Source organism: Lonchura striata, chromosome 4, assembly GCF_046129695.1.
Source record: "Lonchura striata isolate bLonStr1 chromosome 4, bLonStr1.mat, whole genome shotgun sequence".
Lineage (NCBI taxonomy): Eukaryota > Metazoa > Chordata > Aves > Passeriformes > Estrildidae > Lonchura > Lonchura striata.
This window is the reverse complement of record NC_134606.1, coordinates 66810011-66830309: the sequence shown is the minus strand read 5'-3', so window position 1 is coordinate 66830309 and position 20299 is coordinate 66810011. Positions and strand designations below refer to the sequence as shown.

At 52.9% G+C, this 20299-nt stretch overlaps 1 protein-coding gene across 1 annotated transcript; it reads left to right on the top strand.

The window, feature by feature from the left end:
* The first annotated feature begins 7116 nt into the window (after positions 1 to 7116).
* Positions 7117 to 10091, top strand: NKX6-1 (NK6 homeobox 1). The gene is made up of 3 exons (XM_021526466.2): positions 7117 to 7786; positions 8424 to 8596; positions 9566 to 10091. The coding sequence occupies exons 1-3, from the start codon at positions 7180 to 7182 to the stop codon at positions 9815 to 9817; spliced, it is 1032 nt and encodes a 343-aa protein (XP_021382141.2). The 5' UTR covers positions 7117 to 7179; the 3' UTR covers positions 9818 to 10091.
* The last annotated feature ends 10208 nt before the right edge of the window (positions 10092 to 20299 follow it).

Sequence of the window (20299 nt, the reverse complement as noted above, 5' to 3'; positions counted from 1 at the left end):
CTAAAAAACATAAAATTATGCACATAATGATAGCCATCGCCACTGCTTTCCCCCTCCTAACCCCATTTAGATCATCAATTTAACGATTTTCAGTTCCCTGATGCTGGGTTACCCTGTGCCAACAATTCCTAAGCAAAGCTCTCGCTGCTGATTTCCACGGTGGGGCTGCTTAAAGATCAATAGCAGCGATGGCCTAGTGTACATATATTTGTCTCACAGAGTGAAAGGAACTGCATAAAAGCTCCAGCTTTGCCAATTAGATTTCCATACATTTTTGCTGCTAATGTGGAAGCAAAGAAAAGCTAGCCATTAGTTTTAGCCATACAATAGATGAGGCTATCCACATCAAGAAATCCCTCACGTGGATGCCAGGGCAGTGCCTGGATCCATATCCAACACCTGTGGGGGAACTCACTGTCCTGCAGGTACTCGGGAGGCTCAGCGAGTCAGCCAGGGCTGGGGGATGACGGGTGAACTTCTGTTGGACTTAAACTGACGTCTTTATCCACATCTCATATGCACACACACATTGCAGAGTGGGAAGTTTCTGTGCAGCAATGTTCAACAGAAGGGAAAAGGAAGGTAACTTTGAAAGAGTGGCACCTTCACAGCCCTTAGGCAAAGATGAATGAAGGAGATGTCCCTGCTGTTGCACACCTGGCCTGCAGCAGGTACCCTTTGGCATCACTGTTAACAGCAGGTTTCCAAAATAGTTTCCTTGCCTGGGGCGGATCAGCTACATGCATCCAGTCCCCACAGAATTCTCACCTGGAAATGAAGGAGGCCTCTCACCAGCCATCACACCACAGACTGAGGTGTGAAGAGGTGGCAGCAGTCCCATTGCTGCTGCTCCCAGACTAAGAGATGGGCCATCCCTACCACAAGGACTTCAGTCCTTAGCAGGTTAGAGTGAAATGCCTTGTCTGAGTGCCAGGTCACATCACTGGCACATCTGTGCTGGCTGCAGTATTTAGTAGCCCCACACGGGAATACACAAATATGGGATTGTTGAGAAATCTGTTGTGCACTAATTAGGATAGACAGAGGGCTGGTAACCAGTAATGCCACAGAGCTGTTGCTAGCAGGGCTTTGGGCTAGGATGCCAGCAGGGAGCTGGGTGCACCTGCAGCAGACTCCTGTGGCCATACTAAATCAGTATGTGGTGTTTCTACAATGCACTGTAGCGGAGGTGGTGGCAGGTTCTGGAGGTGGAAGACGGACAAACTTCAGGTAAGGCTTGTACTGCCCAGAGGGAAGCGTGCAGTGTGGGCAGAACCTGAGCAGGCCATGGGCCTGGCGTGGGAATGGGGCTCGGAGCAGGACTGTGCCAGGAATGGTCTCCGGTGAACCTGTGGATTCTGAACAGACGCTCTGAATTTGTAATCCTCTCCTCCTGGCTTCCCCCAGCAGGGGTCAGGCTGAACCAACGATCACAAATCAAAAGTAAAAGTAACTACTCCGCTTCACCAGCAAATATTCTCAATGTTCCAGAAACGAGAAAAATATTTTGCTTTCCCGAGGATACGGAAAATGCTTGAGCATTTCACTTAAGAAAAACAAAAGAAATATTGAAGTGGCAACAGAGGTGAGTGCAGGCTGCAGCCTGCAACACTTCCTCTTTGCAGCTGTTTTAAAAAGGCAATGACCGTGTCCTGTTCCCATTCAGCCTCCGCTCCCAGTTACTCTGGATGCGCTTCGGTGTAAATGCAAAGAGAAATTCCACCAGCGCGTCCTCAGAAGCGACTGGAAGCTCCGGGGAAGGCAGAGCCCGCAGCATCCGCCACCGGCCGGAGAGGGAAAGATGCTCCCCGCACAAACCATTCCTGCGCGGTCACAACGAGTAAGTAACGCAGAGCGCTGCCGGTCCTGGCCGACTCCAGCACACCCCCAGAGAGAGATGGCAGCGTTTCATGGTCCTTGGCACTCTGAAGAGCAACCCAGGGAATCCGCAGTGGGATCGCCCGCGAAGTGACGCCCCTGACCTAAGCTGTCACCAGAGGTCTGCGGGCAGACGCGCTGGAACAAGAATGCTAAAAAGCAGGTGAGATGTACCCAAGGGCCCGTCTCCTGAAAATTTTTCTGGCCAGCTTCGTCTCAGTTTATCGCCTAGCAAGAGGACACAGGATGGGATTTCATGCGTTGAATTTTAATGAGAAATTTATTATATTTTAGTGTATTATTGGCGTCCGATTTTGTAGTCTTACAAGAAATTTCCGTTTCCACATCTCCATTAAATGTCTGATTCATTTTCTTGGCTCGAGGTAATGCCTCAGGATACATCACTAAAGAATCAGTGCTCTGCATTAGATAAATATAAGACCAAGTCTGATTAACCTATTAACTATTTTTAATTAACTTTTACTGTTTTTGAGGAAGCAGAAAGAGGGTGAGAGCAGGCTGGTGCTGTAGAGATGTATAGAGGTAGCATATGGACCAAGATTATTCATCATCATTGGCAGCAGTTCTGCTGTAGGGAATCTTGCAACAACATCACAATTTTCCCGCTAGAGTGAATGTCATAATGGACACATTTGTGGGGTGAGTTATGGTCAAGATAGAAAAAAAATTCAATCTTCATAGCGTTTTTATGCTCTGTCTTCCTTTTTGGTAATCAGATCTTGATTAAGAGTTCGAATTAGCACCCAGAAGAACATTATGCTTTCCTGGCTCAGCTCCTTCCCACGATGTAGGGCAGGCAACAAATGATTCAGTGGCTTAACAGTGCTGCTACAACAAAAAGGTGTCTTATATTCCTATCCACCACTTTAGGAAAGAAACAGACTGCTTGCTTGCAATGAGGAACGCATGGTAGTGGCAAAATATTTTATTTGCTAAATAAAGTGATTGCCTCATTTAGTTCAGACAGGGTCCTCTCAAAGCCACAATGACTTATTAGGGAAAAAGCTGGGCAAGGTGGGGTTCACTGTCTCTGCTGCTGAGGGCTGGAAGAGCTCCGTGGGGCAGAGCCAGCCCTTCCCTCGAGGGCAGCGCCCTGCGCGCAGCTGGACCCCGAGGGCGGCACGATGCTGCAGTGCGGGTTCTGTCTCGTCAGCCTGAAGAACATCTTATCCTGCAATGCCAAAGCACGTTCGACCTTGTAATTTTAGGTATCCGTATGATTTGATTGGTTTTTGTTTGTTTTTTTTTCCCCTTTCAGATATGTTGGTACCATACCGGCCGAAGTGAATTTTGGAGGCATAGTTGCTCCAGGACTCGTACTTCCTACGCCTCGAAAGAGCAATTTTTTTTTTTTTTTTCGTGACAACGCTTCTTCTGTGTACCTGTGAATTCATTCACACGTCTTCTTTACTTCCTCCCGTGGAGGCCGGCCTCCCCGTCCCACCTCAGCCCCTCCCTGCCCCCAGCCCCCGCCCCTCGCAGCCCGGGACCCCACTGTCCCTGTACCCTGCCGTCCCCGGGCCTCTGCGGGCTACTTCCCCGAGGCCCCGCGGGGATTGTGAGGGTGCTGCCCTCCTCTCGCGGCTTTGCATCCTCCGGCTTGCCGCTTGCCCCTGCTCTCTCCGCTGCCCCGGCCGCGGGCCGGCCGCTCGCTCCTCCCTCCGCCCGCACTTGCCCTGGCGGCTGTTCTCTCGTTCACTACTGGACTAAGTTGCTGCTCTATCTGAAGCGGCGAAGCGCTTACGATGAGACCCCGTGAAACTGGCGAAGTACTGGTGAGCAGCCCCGGCTGCAGCGGGTCCGGTCAGGAACTCCATCTGCTCAAGGAATACTTCGGCTGCGGAGTTTCCAGGCTGCGGCTTGCTCACCCTATTAGTGAAGTTTGTTGTTGGGGTGGGTTTCACTCCCACCGCTGCTAGGGGTGCTCACGGTGTCACTTACCCGCTGCTCAGCTGCTGAAGGGCGCTGCCTCCTGAGTTATTTTGCCTCACTAGCTTAGGGACTGAGTACCCTAGTTTAGAGAAAACAGAAGCTGAGTGTGGAAAAAGTACAAAATATTAATATTTTCGAATGTTTCGGTTGTTAAAGACAGAGAAGAGATAATTCTGGCGTCTGCTTTTGAATCCATTTCTCATGCAGGGGCAGCCCTATGGACGCCATCCCACCTACGATGCTATCTTTAGGGAAGAGGTTGCACGGGGAGACCCCCCCAAAATAAACACTCGTTTTTTCAATGTGCCATCAGTTTTTTACAGTAGAAAAGGAGGAAAAGCCCTTGTGCTGGAGGGATTGTTCTGCTTTGCTTCCTCTAGAAAACAAGCCGAGAGGTGCCGGGCGGCGAGCTCCCGGCCGGGCCGGGGAGGAGGAACGGAGCGAGGGGAAAGGGCCGGTACCGCGGGGCCGAGCGCGGGGCTGGCAGCACCCGCGGCCCGCACAGCGCGGGCGGTACCGCGGCTCGGCCCGGCCCGGCAGGACCCGCTTCCCCCCGCGCCAGCGCGGACCTGCGGCCGAAGTTGCCGCCGCTGCCCGGCCCTGGCAGAGTTCCCTCGGGGCGCTGCGAGAAGGGAGGCAGCGAATCTGGGCCGGGGGAGAGCCCCTGCCCGCGCACCGCCTCCGCCACGGGAGGGAGGAAAAGAGGCTCCCTTGGGTGCTGGACACACAGCGGGGCCGCTCCGCGCCTGCCTCGGCACTTACAAAAGCGGTTTAGCATTTCTCTCCCCGCTAATTCAAATGCAAATCGGTCTCTTTGAGAGGCGGCTCCCCACTCTCCACGGCCGCTAGCGGAGCTGAGCCTGGGCGCGGCCGGGGCTGCGGGGCCAGCCATGCGGGGCTGCCGCGGCCGAGCGCTCGCTGGCTCCTCTGCAACCAGCAGGAACGCACTTTCTTTGGTTTTTCTTTTAGAATCTTTGCGAAGTGACAAGAGGGAAAAAAAAAAAATAATCAGACTCGGAGATTTAACTCGAGCTTCTCGGAGGTGCCCTTCATGTGGCTGTGCCGAAGTTAAGGCGAGGAAAGATCCTATGCGCCCTTTCTCCAAGTGTGTTCCGCAGATTTATAATTTAAACTAAACCAATTCAGAGCAACAAGGGATTATTTGGAAATAGAAGGAGCCATCGTTGCAAGTATGGGACCAACGTGCCTCCGCTTTAGCTAAGATTCGTAATTAAAATAAAATTAATTTTCACATCATCCCGTTTTTCCACGCTCGAGGAAAATAGAGTTCCCCACAGGTACAACACACGGGCACAGACAGCACAGGGTAAAAATTGTTCAGAGTGACTTTGCATCACTCTTCCGTGGAATGCTCTTTAGGGGACAAATAAGATTTTTTTTTTTTTTTTCCTCTCTCGAAGCCTTAGGCTACGGGAATTGCTGTGAGCAGCCGGGGGCGCTGGGCACAAGTGTCCAGAGGGCTCGCTGTTACCGAGGGCCTCGGGTGTACAGCACCGGGCAGTGCTCGGGCTGGAGGGCCGGGCCCGGCGGCACCAACACCCGGTTCCAGAAGGAACAGAGTGCATCCACACGGTCCAGAGGCCGAGTGCGGGAAGGGCCGAGTCAGTTCACACCACCCATATCCCAAGGAAACCTCAGGGCAGGCCTGACGCGACCGGGACTCGGGCGGTTCTGCTCTCTGTAGTCGCTCCCGAGGCACAAGACAGAAGGAGAGAGAGAGGGGGGGGGAGGGAGAAAGAGAGGGAGAAAAGGAGAAAGAGAAGGGAGAAAAGGAGAAAGAGAAGGGAAAAAGAAAGGGAGAAAGAGCGGGAGAACGAGAAAGAAAAATGAACGGAGAACGAGAAGGAGAAATGAAGAGAGAAAGAGTGGGAAAATGAAGGGAGAAAGAAAGGAAGAACGAGAAGGAGGAAGAAAGGGATAACGAGAAGGAGAACGAGAAGGAGAAAGAAAGGGAGAACGAGAGGGAGAACGAGAAGGAGAAGGAAAGGGAGAAAGGGAGAACGAGAAGGAGAAAAGGAGAACGAGGGAAAGGAAAGGAAAGGAAAGGAAAGGAAAGGAAAGGAAAGGAAAGGAAAGGAAAGGAAAGGAAAGGAAAGGAAAGGAAAGGAAAGGAAAGGAAAGGAAAGGAAAGGAAAGGAAAGGAAAGGAAAGGAAAGGAAAGGAAAGGAAAGGAAAGGAAAGGAAAGGAAAGGAAAGGAAAGGAAAGGAAAGGAAAGGAAAGGAAAGGAAAGGAAAGGAAAGGAAAGGAAAGGGAAGGGAAGGAAAATAAATTACAATTAAAAAAATAAAACGTATAAAAGAAAGGAAAAAACAAAGAAAAAAGGAAAGCAAGAAAGAAAACGAAAAAAGAAGATAAAAACTGAGAGGAAAAAAGAGAAAGCAAAAGGGAGAAAAAGACGGAGAAGAAAGAGGAGAGGAAAACAGGTAAACAAAAGGTAAAAGTAAAAGGAAGGGGAAAGGGAAAGTGAGGAAAAGGAGAGGAAAAGGGAAAAGATACAGAAGAGGAAAGAGGGGAAAGAAAAAATGGAAAGGAAAAAGGAGGAAAAGGGAAAAGATACAGAAGAGGAAAGAGGGGAAAGAAAAAATGGAAAGGAAAAAGGAGGAAAAGGGAAAAGATACAGAAGAGGAAAGAGGGAAAAGAAAAAATGGAAAGTAAAAAGGAGGAAAAAGGAGAGGGGGAAAGGAGAAAAGGGGGAAATAAAAGAAAAGCCGGGAGAAGAGAGGAGAGAGGAGCCAGGCGAGCCCGAAGTTGGCGGCAGGGCGGGCGCGGCGCGGGTGGGCAGGGCCGGCTGCCGCCCCGCCCCCGCCCCTCCGCCGCCGCCGCCGCCGCGCCCGCTGCCGGCCGTGCCCCCGCTAAAGGAGGCAGGGAGCGGGGCGGCGCGGCAGTGCGCCCCGAGCTGCGCCCCAGCCCCGACAGCAGCCGGCAGGCACCGCGCCGGGAGGGATGCGGGGCGCCGGGAAGCAGGCGAACGAAGGGACGGCGAACACGGCCCCCGCGCCGCTGTGAGCCCCCTGCCGCCGGCGGCCAGCGGGAGCGGCGGTATATCCGTGTAGGCGCACGGCCGCTGCGCAGACACACGCATACAGCCGCCGTCCGACAGCACCGCCGCCTTCCGCTCCGGGAGCGTCCGCCGAGGCGCAGCCCCGATGCCCGGCGGGACGGCGGGGCCGCCGCTCGGGCGTGTAGCTCCCCTCTAGAGGCGGCCACCCCCGCGGGCTGGATGCGCGTAGCCGGTGCGGGCGGCACCCCCGGGCCGACCGCCGGGGCCCCGCGGCGCTAGGGGCCGTCCGGGCCCCCCGCCCCGGGCCGGTGGCGGCGGCACGGGGATGCTGGCGCTGGGGCAGATGGACGGCGCGCCCCGGCAGGGCGCCTTCCTGCTGGGCAGCCCGCCGCTGGCCGCCCTGCACAGCATGGCCGAGATGAAGGCGCCGCTGTACCCCGCGTACCCCCTGCCCGCCGGGCCCGCCTCCTCCTCCTCCGCCTCCGCCTCGCCCGCCTCCGCCTCGCCCTCGCCGCCGCTCGGCTCCCCCGGCCTCAAGGCGCCCGCCGCCGCCGCCGCCGCGGGCGGGCTCTCGGCTCTGGGCACGGCCCCGCCGCAGCTCTCGGCCGCCACCCCGCACGGCATCAACGACATCCTCAGCCGGCCCTCCATGCCCCTGCCGGGCGCCGCGCTCGCCTCCGCCTCGCCCTCCGCTTCCTCGGCGGCGCCCGCCGGGCTGCTGGCCGGGCTGCCCCGCTTCGGCAGCCTCAGCCCCCCGCCGCCGCCGCCGCCCGCCCTCTACTTCAGCCCTGGGGCCGCCGCCGCCGCCGCCGCCGTGGCCGCCGGGCGCTACCCCAAGCCGCTGGCCGAGCTGCCCGGCCGGACGCCGATCTTCTGGCCGGGGGTGATGCAGAGCCCGCCGTGGAGGGACGCCCGCCTCGCCTGCGCCCCCCGTGAGTACCCAGCGTCGCGGGGCAGCGGGGCGGGGAGGGCGCGGGGAGCCCCGGTGGGAGTCCGCTCCCGGTGCTAGGGAGTCCCCGCGCCCCGGCATCGCTGTGAGACCCTCCTGCCCCTCCACCCAGGGCCCGGCCGTAGCCGAGGGGGCTGGCTTTGCCTCGATATGTTTTCGTTTCTTAAGTTCGTTTTGCATTCTCCGTCCCGTCGGTCAGCGCAAAACTCTGTAATATGTCGCCGATTATCGCCGGCGAAAAGCGGAGCCCTCCGAGGGGAAATTGGCCGCGCTGCTGCCATCGGTGCTGGGGACTCTGCGGGCCGGGGTTGGCTTTAGGGGCGCGCACAAACTTTGCTCGAACAGGACTTTCTGCTACCACCCGCTCGCACCGGCCGCGGCTTTTTTTGAAAAAATATAATTTGCCCGCTCAGATTTTTGATCCTTAAAGGAAAAGTAATCAGGGAGAGCCCCGAAAGGCCAGAGTGGTCGCCTGGCTTAGGCGATTTTCTTACACACGCACCCCCCGCGTAGAGACCCCTCCGTCCCCTGGGGCCGCTTGAGAGTGAAGCGCTTTCCCAAATCCGTAGATTAACTTGTCTGTCCCTGCCTTCCCTTTCTCTCCCCCCTCCCTTCGCCAGATCAAGGCTCAATTTTGCTGGATAAGGACGGAAAGAGAAAACATACGAGACCCACTTTTTCTGGCCAGCAGATTTTCGCTCTGGAAAAGACTTTTGAACAGACGAAATACCTGGCGGGCCCGGAGCGAGCCCGACTGGCCTATTCCCTGGGGATGACGGAGAGCCAAGTAAAGGTGAGAGCAAGGGCTCACGCACCGAGTGGTGTGGGGCTGGAGGAGCGGGGAACAAAAGGGCCCCACTGCGGAAACGGGGTCCGTCTGAACCAGCCGGAGATGCTGTGGGCTAGCGTGGCCGAGCCCGCGGGCACACGGCGAGGGCTTTCCCCGCAACTACCGGCATTTCTCCCCTTATCGCCTTACTGCGGGGTCGAGAAGGTTGTTTTAAAGCATTTTAAAATCAAATCAAATTGAACCAAACAAACCCAAGCAAGATTGAGAAGCCCTGAACACCATGGGGGTGGCCAGCGTCCTGGGAAAGCCGGGGAAAGGGTGATGTTAGGGTGTCGCACTGCCGCACCCACACTCTTACATTCTGGTTAAAAACTCCGTGCTTTGGGCAAAGCGGAGGTGTGAGGGGTTGGGAGAGCGGGTTGAGCTCCCCGAGAACATGCAGAGGCGTTTGCTTGGCGGACTGGGCCAGAGGGGCCCCTCGGTGGTGCTCACGCTTTCAGTCTGATCTGCAGAGCCTCCTTTGTCACGGGCAAATACGTCCCGATGGCTGCGAATAAATTATTGCAGCTTCTACAATGAAAATGCCCCCCTCCTGTGGCAGCGCCCTGCCGGAGAGTAAATACTGGCGGGGTAGGGGGGCTGGGAAAGGAATCAGCCCCAAATGTGCGTTTCCCCGCCCCAGGCAGGATGGCAGGGAGCGGCCCGGGCCCGATGCGAGCCTCGGGGGAGCTGGGGACGGCTGCTGGCCCACGCTGGGTGGGCCCCGCGCCGGGCCGGGTGTCGGCTGCTGCCGGGAGCGCGGTGCCGCGGGGATCAGCCGCATTCGTTTGGGGAAATTGCCTAAAGGGCGGCGAAGCGGAAATCTGTGCCGCACGCCGGGGATGGGGACTGGCGGTGAGCAGGGTGGGAGCGGCCCGGTCCAGCCGCCGCAGGTGGCCGTGCCGGTGATGGTGACGGTGGCGGCGGGGGCAGGTCTGGTTCCAGAACCGGCGGACCAAGTGGCGGAAGAAGCACGCAGCCGAGATGGCGACGGCAAAGAAGAAGCAGGACTCGGAGACGGAGCGGCTGAAAGGCGCCTCGGAGAACGAGGAGGAGGACGATGACTACAACAAACCCCTGGATCCCAATTCGGACGATGAGAAGATAACGCAGCTCCTGAAGAAACACAAGCCGGGGGGCGGCGGGCTGCTGCTACATGCCCCGGAGGGGGAGGCCTCCGTCTAGCCTGCTTCGCCCGCCGCCGCTTTCGGAGATGTACAGATCTATTTTTCTAGACTCTACGCGCCCGGGAGGAGGAGGAGACGCCGGAGGGGGAGCAGAGAGGACTGCGGGCAGTGGGCCCCGGCGGGCGCGCCCGGTCTCCGGCCCCGCTGTCGTTGTAGGGTGGCGGGCGGAGGGGAGCGGCGGGGGCTGGCCCGACCCCCGGCCTCGCTCCCGGCTGTGCGGCGGCCGAGTCTTTGCCGGCTCTTTGTAAATAAACCGTGAGTCACCGCGACAATAGACGTTCCTTACTGTGAATATTTAAAATGTAATATACATTCTTTTTTTTTTTTTTTTTTCTCGTACAGCGGGGGCCGGGGACACAGCCGTCCCGCCCGCCCCGCGCTCTCCGGCAGCACCGGGGGCACCGCAGGAGCCCCCGAGACGGCGGCAGCGGGGCCGCCGAGGAAAAAGCCGCCGTGGCCGCCACCGGTTCCTCCCTCGGGCCGAAACTGCAGCGGCCCCGCGTGCTATTTATTAGTATTTTTGAAACACTTTCTGTTGCGGTCGTCGTGCAAGGGACGGGAGGGGAGGGGGGGAAGGGCGGAGGGACAGAGTTTGCTTTCATTTACACCGTTTCCAATCAACCGCGCGTTGAAAAAGTAGCTGGTGGGAATTGTCACAACCACTGTCAGTCAAAGTATAAAATTCATTTAGTTGCTGTATTTGAATTTAAAGTGTGTTTTCTTTTGTATCATACGGAATACTAGAGAATGTAAATTGTTTTTTCTCTTTTTTTAAAAGCTAATAACGATGATATATCGTGATATAGCATCTTAACATTTATTAATTTATATTAAAAATAATTCGGTTTGTAAAGAGAAGAAAAGCCCTTTGCAAGACCAGTTAAATGTAATGCACTTTCTGTTTAAAAAAAAACAACAAACCAACAAAATGATAAATCAATTAAACCAGTTTAAAGACGTTTGCTGCCTTCTCTAAAGGGTACAGATAATCTCTTTTTATCAGAGATTAAATAATGAAAGCACGGTATAGGGGGAGGAAAAAAAAAGATATAATTTTCATGGTCTTTTGTCGATACATAGTAGTAGGATTTTTGTTGTTGTTTGGTTTGTTTGAAGACTTTCGGACTTTTGTTGTTTTGTTTCCGCGCTTTTTTTTTTTTTTTTTTTTTTTTTTAAGATTGGAAGTTGACCATTTTGTTGTGGGAGTTCAAGAAGGATACAAATAAAATAAGCCGCTGGTTGTTTGGGGACGTGAGCAGGCAGGTAGTTTCCACCCGACCACGGGAGAGGTTCGGCTCAGCCTAAACTTTCTCAGAGGCGGGTGACGAAGGACTTTATTAACGGCAGAGTGTTACCATTATTATGGGAAACAAACCGCTATCCAAGAAGAAAACAGTGGATAAAATAAGAGCCCGGCTAAGCGTCTAGAACAAATAGACCCAATACCAGAACAACTGGTTTAAATTGAAACTCATTATCTGACGTGATCATTTCCATATCTAAACAGTCCAGAAACAATCGGTTTCTTTTTTTTTTTTTTTTCCCTTTTTCTTCCAAAGGATCAGCATAGCAAACAGAATCACTGATATGAGAGAGAAAAAGGGCCAGCTATTCTGGAGAAAAAAAAAAACCACCCAAATTATTCTATTTGTGAATAATTTTCTAAAGAGAAAAAAAAAAGAAAAAATAAAAGAAAAAAGGTAGAGCGGGGTTTTATTCCTCTTTCGGCTCACACAATACCGGGGCCGGGAGGAGGAAACGAGCCCGGCGCTCTGCGGCTGCCTCGGCGCGGCTGCCCCGGCTCTCCCTGGCCGGGGTACGGGGGCTGACCATCGTCCACCGACACTCCCACCCCCATCCCCATCTTTCCCGACTAGTTGTAAAGGCAGGAAGGGAAAGGCCGGTCGTTTCCAAGAGATCCGACTCGGCTCTGCCGGCTCACACCGTTACAATACTCCCGCGGGTTTTGCGGGGCGGCGGGAGGGAAATCAAAATACCGCGGGGTCCGGATCGCCGGGGTGGGAACCCGCTGGTGTTCACCGGCCCGGCTGCTGTTCTCCGCCCACACACCCTCAGCCCCTTTCCCCGGCAGCCACGCCGCCGGCCCCGCTCCCCAGCAGCCCGGCCCCGGCCCTTGCCCGAGCTCTCCCGAGTGCCCCCGGGCTGCTGCGAGTGCTCCGGCGGTCCCCGGCCCCTTTTCCAGTTCATCACAGCACCGACGGAGGCTTTCCAGTTAATTTACTTCTGCACAGAGACCCAGCTGGCCACCAGTTGCAGTTGGCACCGTCAAAGTGGAATCGCAGGGAAAAGAGCCCAAACGCTGTCCGCTTGGTTAGGCTGGTTTTGTCCGGGGCGCTGGAAGAAAGAGCAGGGGATTCACACGAGCTCACAGCCCCCCTTTTCGGGACATGTTTTGGAAGCCAAAGCCGGCTGGGCTCCTTCTCCTCCAGGAAAGGACTTTTTAGGAAGAGATTCAATAGCTAACCTCTGGATCGCTGCCACGGACAGCACGGTGAACAATTAAAAGACAAATGTCAGCTGGCTTCACGGGGCGCGAGGTTCCCCCGTGCGCGGGGGCCTGGCCGAGATCAGCAGCAGTTTCGGCTCAGTCCTTCATGCAGGCAGGAATTAGTGTCGGAGCTGCATAAACTCCTGGAAAACGACATTTAAATAGCGCTGCAGAACCACGTCCGTAGGGAATGGGGATGGCAGAGCCGCTCCCCGGCAGCCGCCCCTCGCTTGGGCCCGGGCCGAAACCCCCGCGGGGAGTTAGCAGCTGCGCACACGCGTGGGGAGCGGCGGGCGCCGGCTGCGCGGCCGCGGAGCTGGCCGGGCGGGCCCCTGCCTAAGCAGCGAGAGGCCACCGCAGGCCGCTCCCCACAGCTCCCTTCGGACACAGCTTTTGGCTTTGCTTTCCTTCCGTCACAGAGCCCTCGGTTTTAAGCCCCGCTCCTTTCCGTGTGCGGGACTTCCAGGCGTAGTGGAAATATGAACAGCTGTTTCTGGGATTTCCCGGCTCAGAGGAAATAGAGGCAGCTGGGTTTACCCTGTCTCGGTCCCTTCTCTGGGTTGAAGAAGACATCGCGGGAGAAGTTCCCGACTGACTGTTCGATCCCAGAGTGCCCAAAGCATCCTCCCTACTTTTCCAACGCCCCTGCTTTGTCGAGGTACTTCGCAAAAGGAACCCGCCTGCGATCCGTCTCCAGCTCAAGCGAGCATCGCCACGGACAGAGGAAAAACTTTTTCTTCCCCGTAGAAGCGCCCCAGGCGCCAGACCCACTCCGCGCCCTGCAGTAGCCATGGGCACCGAGAGACTGCGGGGAGGGATGGAGGGAGGGAGGCAGGGGAGGTACGGGAAGCAAAAAGAGGGGTCGGGGGCCACACCACCGCCCGCACCCCACTCCCGACCGGCAGCTACTGCCTGCGGGACGCATGCATATGGATGTGGACATATGGACGCGGGCAAGATCCGCACCGCAGTGCCACGGGGGGGACGCAGGTTACAAGGGGAAGCCCACGGGCGGCGGGCAGGCGGGAGCGAACGCTGGGAGGGAGAAAAAGAAGAGTTCTCCGCCCGCGGGGTAACGAAGGGGTCGCTCTACTCGGGGCGTGTGCGCTGCGGGGAAGCCCAGACCGCTGGCCGCTGTCACCTGGTCCCTGACAAGGCCCTTCACCAGCGCTGTCACAGCCCCGAGGCCTTCGGGCTCTCTCGTTCCGACAGCAACTCCCACCCAGAGCCCCCGGCGCAGGCAGCAGGCAAGACAATGCGTACACCCTGCCAGGGCGATGCCCAAATCCACAGCCACGCGGGCACAGCGCGACCATTTCAGGGAGCGATGGCTTCTCCCGCCCCTTCCCTCACGTGTGGTCTCCTGTGATGAGCTCCTGAAACCCCGTTATCATACGCTCATCACTTCTCAGTGCTGTTAATTTTTAACGCTTCCCATATAACACGCACGCCGTCTTCCCTCCGCTCTCCCTCCGTTCGCTGCCGTGATGTTATTTCATGCAAGACTTTCTTTGTACCCCTGACAGCCTCCCCGAGGCTTTGCTTTAGGCACCCATTCCCTCGGGACATGAGTCGTCCCTCAGGCCAGAGAACCCGGGGGTTAAAATGAGAGTGATGGGCTTTCGCCCCCGGGCCGGACACTCCGAGACCCTTCCCGTCTCGCGGCCGCGGGGAGAGGGGCTTGCTGCGGGACCCAGCGCTCAGAGCTAGCCGCAAATTCAAAAGTAAGATGAACTGCTCCCTCCTAATTGCAGCTCCGCCTTTACCTTCTGCACCGATAGGTATTTCCGAGATACGCGTTTCTGGCGGCGTTTGCCAGCTGTCTCCAACAGCGCTTTCAAGTCTCCGTGAGGGATGCAAACATCTGCCGGGGAGGAGGAGGCGGCACTGCGGCGGGAGCAGCGGGCACCCCTCACTGCACCCGCATCGAGCCCGCACCGCACCCGCCTCGCTCCCGGTAGCGGCTCCGCGCCCGAGCGAGCGTGGTTGATAAGAATAAAGTTATTGATAGCAGGGCACGAGCAGGCAGCACCGCGCCTCTCCGCATCCCCCGGGGCTTCAAGCCTTGCCCGGAGGCCCGGGGCTTGCGGAGGTGCTCGGCGGGGCCGGGCGGTGCCCGCGCTGCCCTCCGGAGCCGGCGGGCTGCGGGGAGCCCCTGGCACCGGCCCCGCGGCAATAACCCGCTTCCGCACACACAAGTGCATCCCTGTAATAACGTCCTCGATCATTTATTAAAAGTCGTGTCAAGCGAGCCCATATAATTCATCTTTATGCAAATACATCAATGTCAAGCCATTAGTGTATTGCTCGGGTTTTTTATTAAAGTGCATTCTTTTTAATTCAGCTCAATAAAATATGAGCCCTATTGCTCAAGAATTATAGCAACTATTAGAGTAACATATGGGCAACATGCACTCAGAAAATAAAAATTAACAGATAAAGTGGCAGGGTCACAAAGGGGAGCAAACACTTAACAAAATGGCAGGGGGTAATAGATTTTCCGCCCGCGCCCCCGGCTCTGGGGTGTCAGGAGGAGCCCATCGGCGCGATGGTGGGGCGGCCCTGTCCAGAGCCCGCAGCCATCCGCGCCCGGCTCTGGCTCCGGCACCTTCTCCGGTCCCTTCGTGGCCGGGACTGCGGGAGCGCAGCCCTGCCCCACAGACACGCACCTCCGCACCGCCCCCTCCCGCACCTCCCGAGTCTATCCCGGATTCAATGAGAGAGTTGCCCACATCCTCATCACCCCAGCATGGTAATTGAGCAGATCTATTAACTTGTTACACTAGATTTGTTTAAAGAGACTATTACACAGTCATTTAATCAATTTGTTACACTGGAGGTCCTGACTTATGAGACACTTGCCGTATGATTCCTTAATGACTGAATTAATTTGTTTTAATAAAACCAACATTGTGTACAAGCACATTTCGAGAAATGTAATTTTGGAGACGGAACAGTCCAATGCTTCATCTGATTAAGTCTTTTCGATGGTTTATCAAAGTCGGGAGTTGCCGTCATAAACTGCATGTATTGGGTATTTTTCTTTTTTATAGCGTCATTAATTTAATATGGATCATTAGTTCTTTATACACATGCATGCTCTGACAAAGGTACCCAATGAATAATGCACCTAATGTGTTTGGGTTCAAATGCATCATGCCATGAACAGAAACTGCCGCAAAATAAATAACAATAAACAATAATAACAACAACTAATATCGCAGCCTCCCCGTTCTCTCCCGTCCGGCTGCGCTCCGGTCCAGCTTCGGGCCACAGGAGCCGGGGCGCTCCCACACCCTCACATCACACCGGGCTCACGGGGACGGCAGCGCCGGTAGACTTACGGTGAGTTAAGCTTATCCCGAGAGCAGATGTAGGACAAGAAAATCGGTTTTGCTCCTGATGAGAACTGACGTGTGTGGAATGAGTGTAAATAAACACGAGGATTCCCAAGAAAAAGAACTTGATTATATCGATTATGTAAAATAATCGCCGCATTACAAATGTTAATGTACTATGGTAATGCACTGCAAACGGCCGACGTGAGAGGGCCGGCGCTGCGCTAGGAAGGGACGAGCAGCCTCGGGAAACGCTGCGGGAATCGGGACGGCCGCGGCAATACCGACAGCGTTACCTACGCTAGTGTGGCTGTCGCGGTGACGGGAGAGATGTCCCCGCTGCGGCCCCACGCCGCGGGGGCGGCGGGACCCCCACCCCCGGCCAGGACCCCCGCCCGGCCGCGGCATCGCCGCAGCGGGGCCGTGCACGACGCCGAGAGCCAAAACGACTTCTGTACAGAACGTCCCAGCGCCTTCATATCCGTCAGAGGAGGCGCCTGGACAGATTGTTCTCATCTAAATCCTTACATGCTGCCTTTGAAATTCCTCGTCCTGACAGTGTGGTTTGGTTTTGGTTTTTTGAAGTAATTTCCACCAGTTTTCTTGTGGTCCAGGAAGTCTGCTGGGCATCTATTTATTTTTAAACACTGAGCATCTCCTTCTTTTTAAACATGAACATATATTTCTCGGACTCCAGTGGAACATAAACCTCAGCCCAAAATTTGACATTGCTGCTACACCTGGCACCTCCTGCCCCGGATAAGTGTTCGCCAGCCTCACACCTTCCTCTGCTAGCAGAGCCCACCAAGCAGCAGTATTTTCCACACTGTAATCATCTGCACCATAGCAGAACTTAAACTAGAAACCCGAAGAGGCTTACTGCTCGAGAAAATGAAACAAGATGGTGAAAACACATCTTCAGTGCCGTTTTCCACCCTCTTCATGTGGTTTCTCATAGGTAAACTACCCTTTTTCCTCAAAGGTACATGTTCTATTCTCTTTATAAATGCAGGCAGCACGCTCAGCAGCAATGTGTGCAGGAGGTGTATTTAAGTAAATGGATTTGACCTTTTGGCCATTTTAACAGATGCTGCTTCTGACCATCCCAAAAATCTTGTTTAAAGTTAACAACGTTAAGCATTGGAGGTCATAAGGCCAATTCAAGGTCATTTTAATTCTGGCTAAAGGTTAATTAGATCACTGCATTAAAGCAAAAATAGACTATATTCAACTTTAATGAGGGCAGACAGGTTTTTTACACACCTCTTAACTGCTCCCTTCATGATAAGGATATAGAGTACGTATCAGAGATGAAATCTTGCTGTCAGTTCCACAAATCAAGTTACAGGAGCTCATCTGGCTTTACACTGGCAAGGCATAAATGCAGCTCTTGGTTTGTTTGAACTCTTTTTTATTTGCAAGATCGGACATCTGGGTTTCCTGCTACTCTTTCCTCTGTCCCCTCACAGAGACCCCAGGGTTACTCTGCTCTGCTCTGAGGAACACCAGCCTCAGTGTTCAAATGTGCATGCCAGAGGAAGTCAGCAGCACTCATGGATGGTGAGGCACTTTCCCTGGACTGATATTACCAACTCACAGAGCCAACAAGCCTCATTTGGAAAACTCCAAAATACTTTGCTTAGGAATGCTGAACCAAATGGAAAGGCAGCTCCTGATCTGGCAAATGTTTGTGAGCTTTCAAAACACTTTGCACCCTGCACTTGAAAAATCCAGATTGTTAAAAAAAAAAAAAAAATCCAGATAGAAGAGATAATGGAAATCAGAGACCTTGGTTTTCACTCCAGCATCCCTTCTGAGGGAAAGCAAAGACCTCTACCTATGTCTCCTTTCTCCCATGTGATGCCCTGGCTGCTGGGCTGCAGGATATTCTGTTGTGGACTTCTCTCTGGATGGAGCTGTTTAGCTTTGAGTCAGCAACTACACCAGAGCTGAGCAGAGAGGTCAGACATCCTTTTTTTAGCAAAATACCCTCACTGATGGGCCTCTAGCTGATCAAGATTCTTATCCCTCATGTCTTCCCCAACTGGATGCATAATTCCAATCTCCTTCATAGACAATTTCTATAGGAGAATTTAACCCAAATTATGGTTCCTAGGATAAAAAATGTGGTTTGGCAGATATTTTTTCCAGCAAAATCCTGCATTGTAGTGAAAATTCCTAATCAATTCAACATGTAAGATCAAGCCAGAACATCAAGCTAGAAGTAAGGGTTTGTATTGATTATTAAATAGGTATTGGATGAATCACTGACACACAGGGATAATGGTGACTTATTATAACAGTGACTTATGCTCCTATTTCACCAGAACAGTTGCCCAAGTCCACCAGGACATATTCTAAAGCCCCCACTCTGACTCAGTTTGCAACAGCTGGCCACTAATGTTATTTTCATCTTAAAAGAAGAGAATGTGAATGGCACAACAATACCTAGTGAGGTACCCTCAAAAGAAATAGCCTGGAAATAACCCCTTCTTCACCTACCTCTGGGCACCAAAAACATCTCCTGAAATCAGGATTGGGTTGTTAGTTATTTATGATCACTGGAAGGGCTACATTTATTGGATAATTTATTTATAATGAATAATTCAACCAGTTTTATATGGAAGAGTTTCATTCTCTCGAGCTGCTCACTTGGGAGGGAGCAAGGCTGTATCACTACATATTTTTCAGAGAGCCTTCAATTCTTAAATCTGGTTGTTCTGCTACTTAAGTTACAACCCAATCACCAAATTCCAAGCTATTTTATGTATATATTTTTCTATCTTGATACGGTGATTTCCAACTCTCACAGCTTCCAACTATTGCATAAAACATCAGTAGGAGAGAGACTTGCTCTTGTACCGTTTTTGGGGTTTGCCCTGTGTTTTTAAATGTATTTCTTTATTAAAAGAGTATGATTGGTACATGCTGCTGGTGTCCTGCTGTCCCTGCATGCTACATCACTGTTTCCTCATGCTCTCACCCCACAACCAACCTGAGACTCTCATCTTACCCTGAGACCCTATGCAGGCCAGAGTTAGCTGCTGGCTGGGCCAGCCAAATTCTTCCCCAATACTTCCATCAGGATTAATCCAAATGAACACTTGCCCCACCTTTTTTTTACCTGTAGTGCAGGTGATTCAGACACAAGCCACGGATTGCACCTTCACTGGACTTTGCCTTCCCAGTCATCTTAGCTTATCAATGAGCTTATAAAGAAGCTCACTTCAGTTTTTTGGGAGTCTGTTTTTTTCTTATTTAAGTGACATGGTATTTCCTGTCAATATCCCACTGGAAGAGGAACTCTATGGTCCATCTTCTCGAGAAGGAAATATTTATAGAAGACTATTGCTTGGTTTCTTTCTGGGGTTTAGGCATTTTTTTCACAAAGATTTCCATGATCTACTTCCCACAATTAAAAAAAAAAAAAAAGATAATATTTATACTTGCAATGGACAACTGTGCAATAAATAAACAAATAAGCCAAGAAGTCATGAATCTGATTCTCTGCTAGGAAAAACTATCCTTAGTCAGGTTACCTGCTGAGGACCTTGGCAAGTGTCTTTTTCCTGGGGGCTGACAAGCTCCTGACCAGATACTCCAACAATACCTTTCTATTTTGGTAGAAATATCTTCCATCAGAAGAAAAAAAAAAAAAGTACCCAGATATAATATATATATATGTATAAATATATAAAATAGGTGTGTATGTAAAATAAACCTTTACCTATCCAGGCATATCCCTGTACACATCTTTATTTGAATAGCTGTTAATCGCTGACATTCCCCAAGGAGACCAGCAGAAAGAATGTCAGGGGCCCTGCTCATAACCCAGCTGAATACCTGACTATTTTAAGGTACTCTGGAGCTGCATGAATCAGAAAGAAAACAGCTCCCCCTACCCATTTTATTAGAAGGCAATAAAATCTGGTGGTGTCTCATTAAATTTAATGAGCCTTCATAAAATAACCATTACACTGTGGAGGTAATGAAAAGAATAACTATGATGGTTAGTAAATAAACCAGCAAGGGTGATAGTACTAGATGTCCCAGATCCCTACCAGTATCAAACAGGTAAATGACTCTCAGATTTGGTGCCTTACACACCTTTTCATGCATTGATACCTTCTTCTGTATCAAGTTTGAGGAATTTCTTTACCCCTTCCCATATGACAACAATGCCATTTGTTTTTATATTCCCATGCTGTGTGTGTAAAACCCTGAACAAATCAGCACGCAGGGATCCTTAAAAACTCCATGCAAATTTCCATCAGAGGTCATGGGTTTGGTGCTTGCCCATTTCTGAAGTTTCTTTTGAACTAGTCATCACTGCTGGAAACATCTCTGCAGAAGCCTCTTGGGAAAAACATTCTCCTTTGGTATATATCAGCACTGTCCCATTCTGTGCATTCTCTAATCATGGTGACAGCTGCAGGCGCTAAGATTTAAAAAAGTGGTTAAAAATCTTTCTTACCTGGCTCATGCATGCCTCAGAAATAAAAGAGTTGATCTCATTATAGGATCAGCTCCACTGCGAGATTATGACTGCCCATAAAAGAGAAAGAAGAGGGGCTGGTAGAGACTGTCACAAAGCTCCAGAAGGTTGCTGCAGGAAATGCACCTTTTACATTTC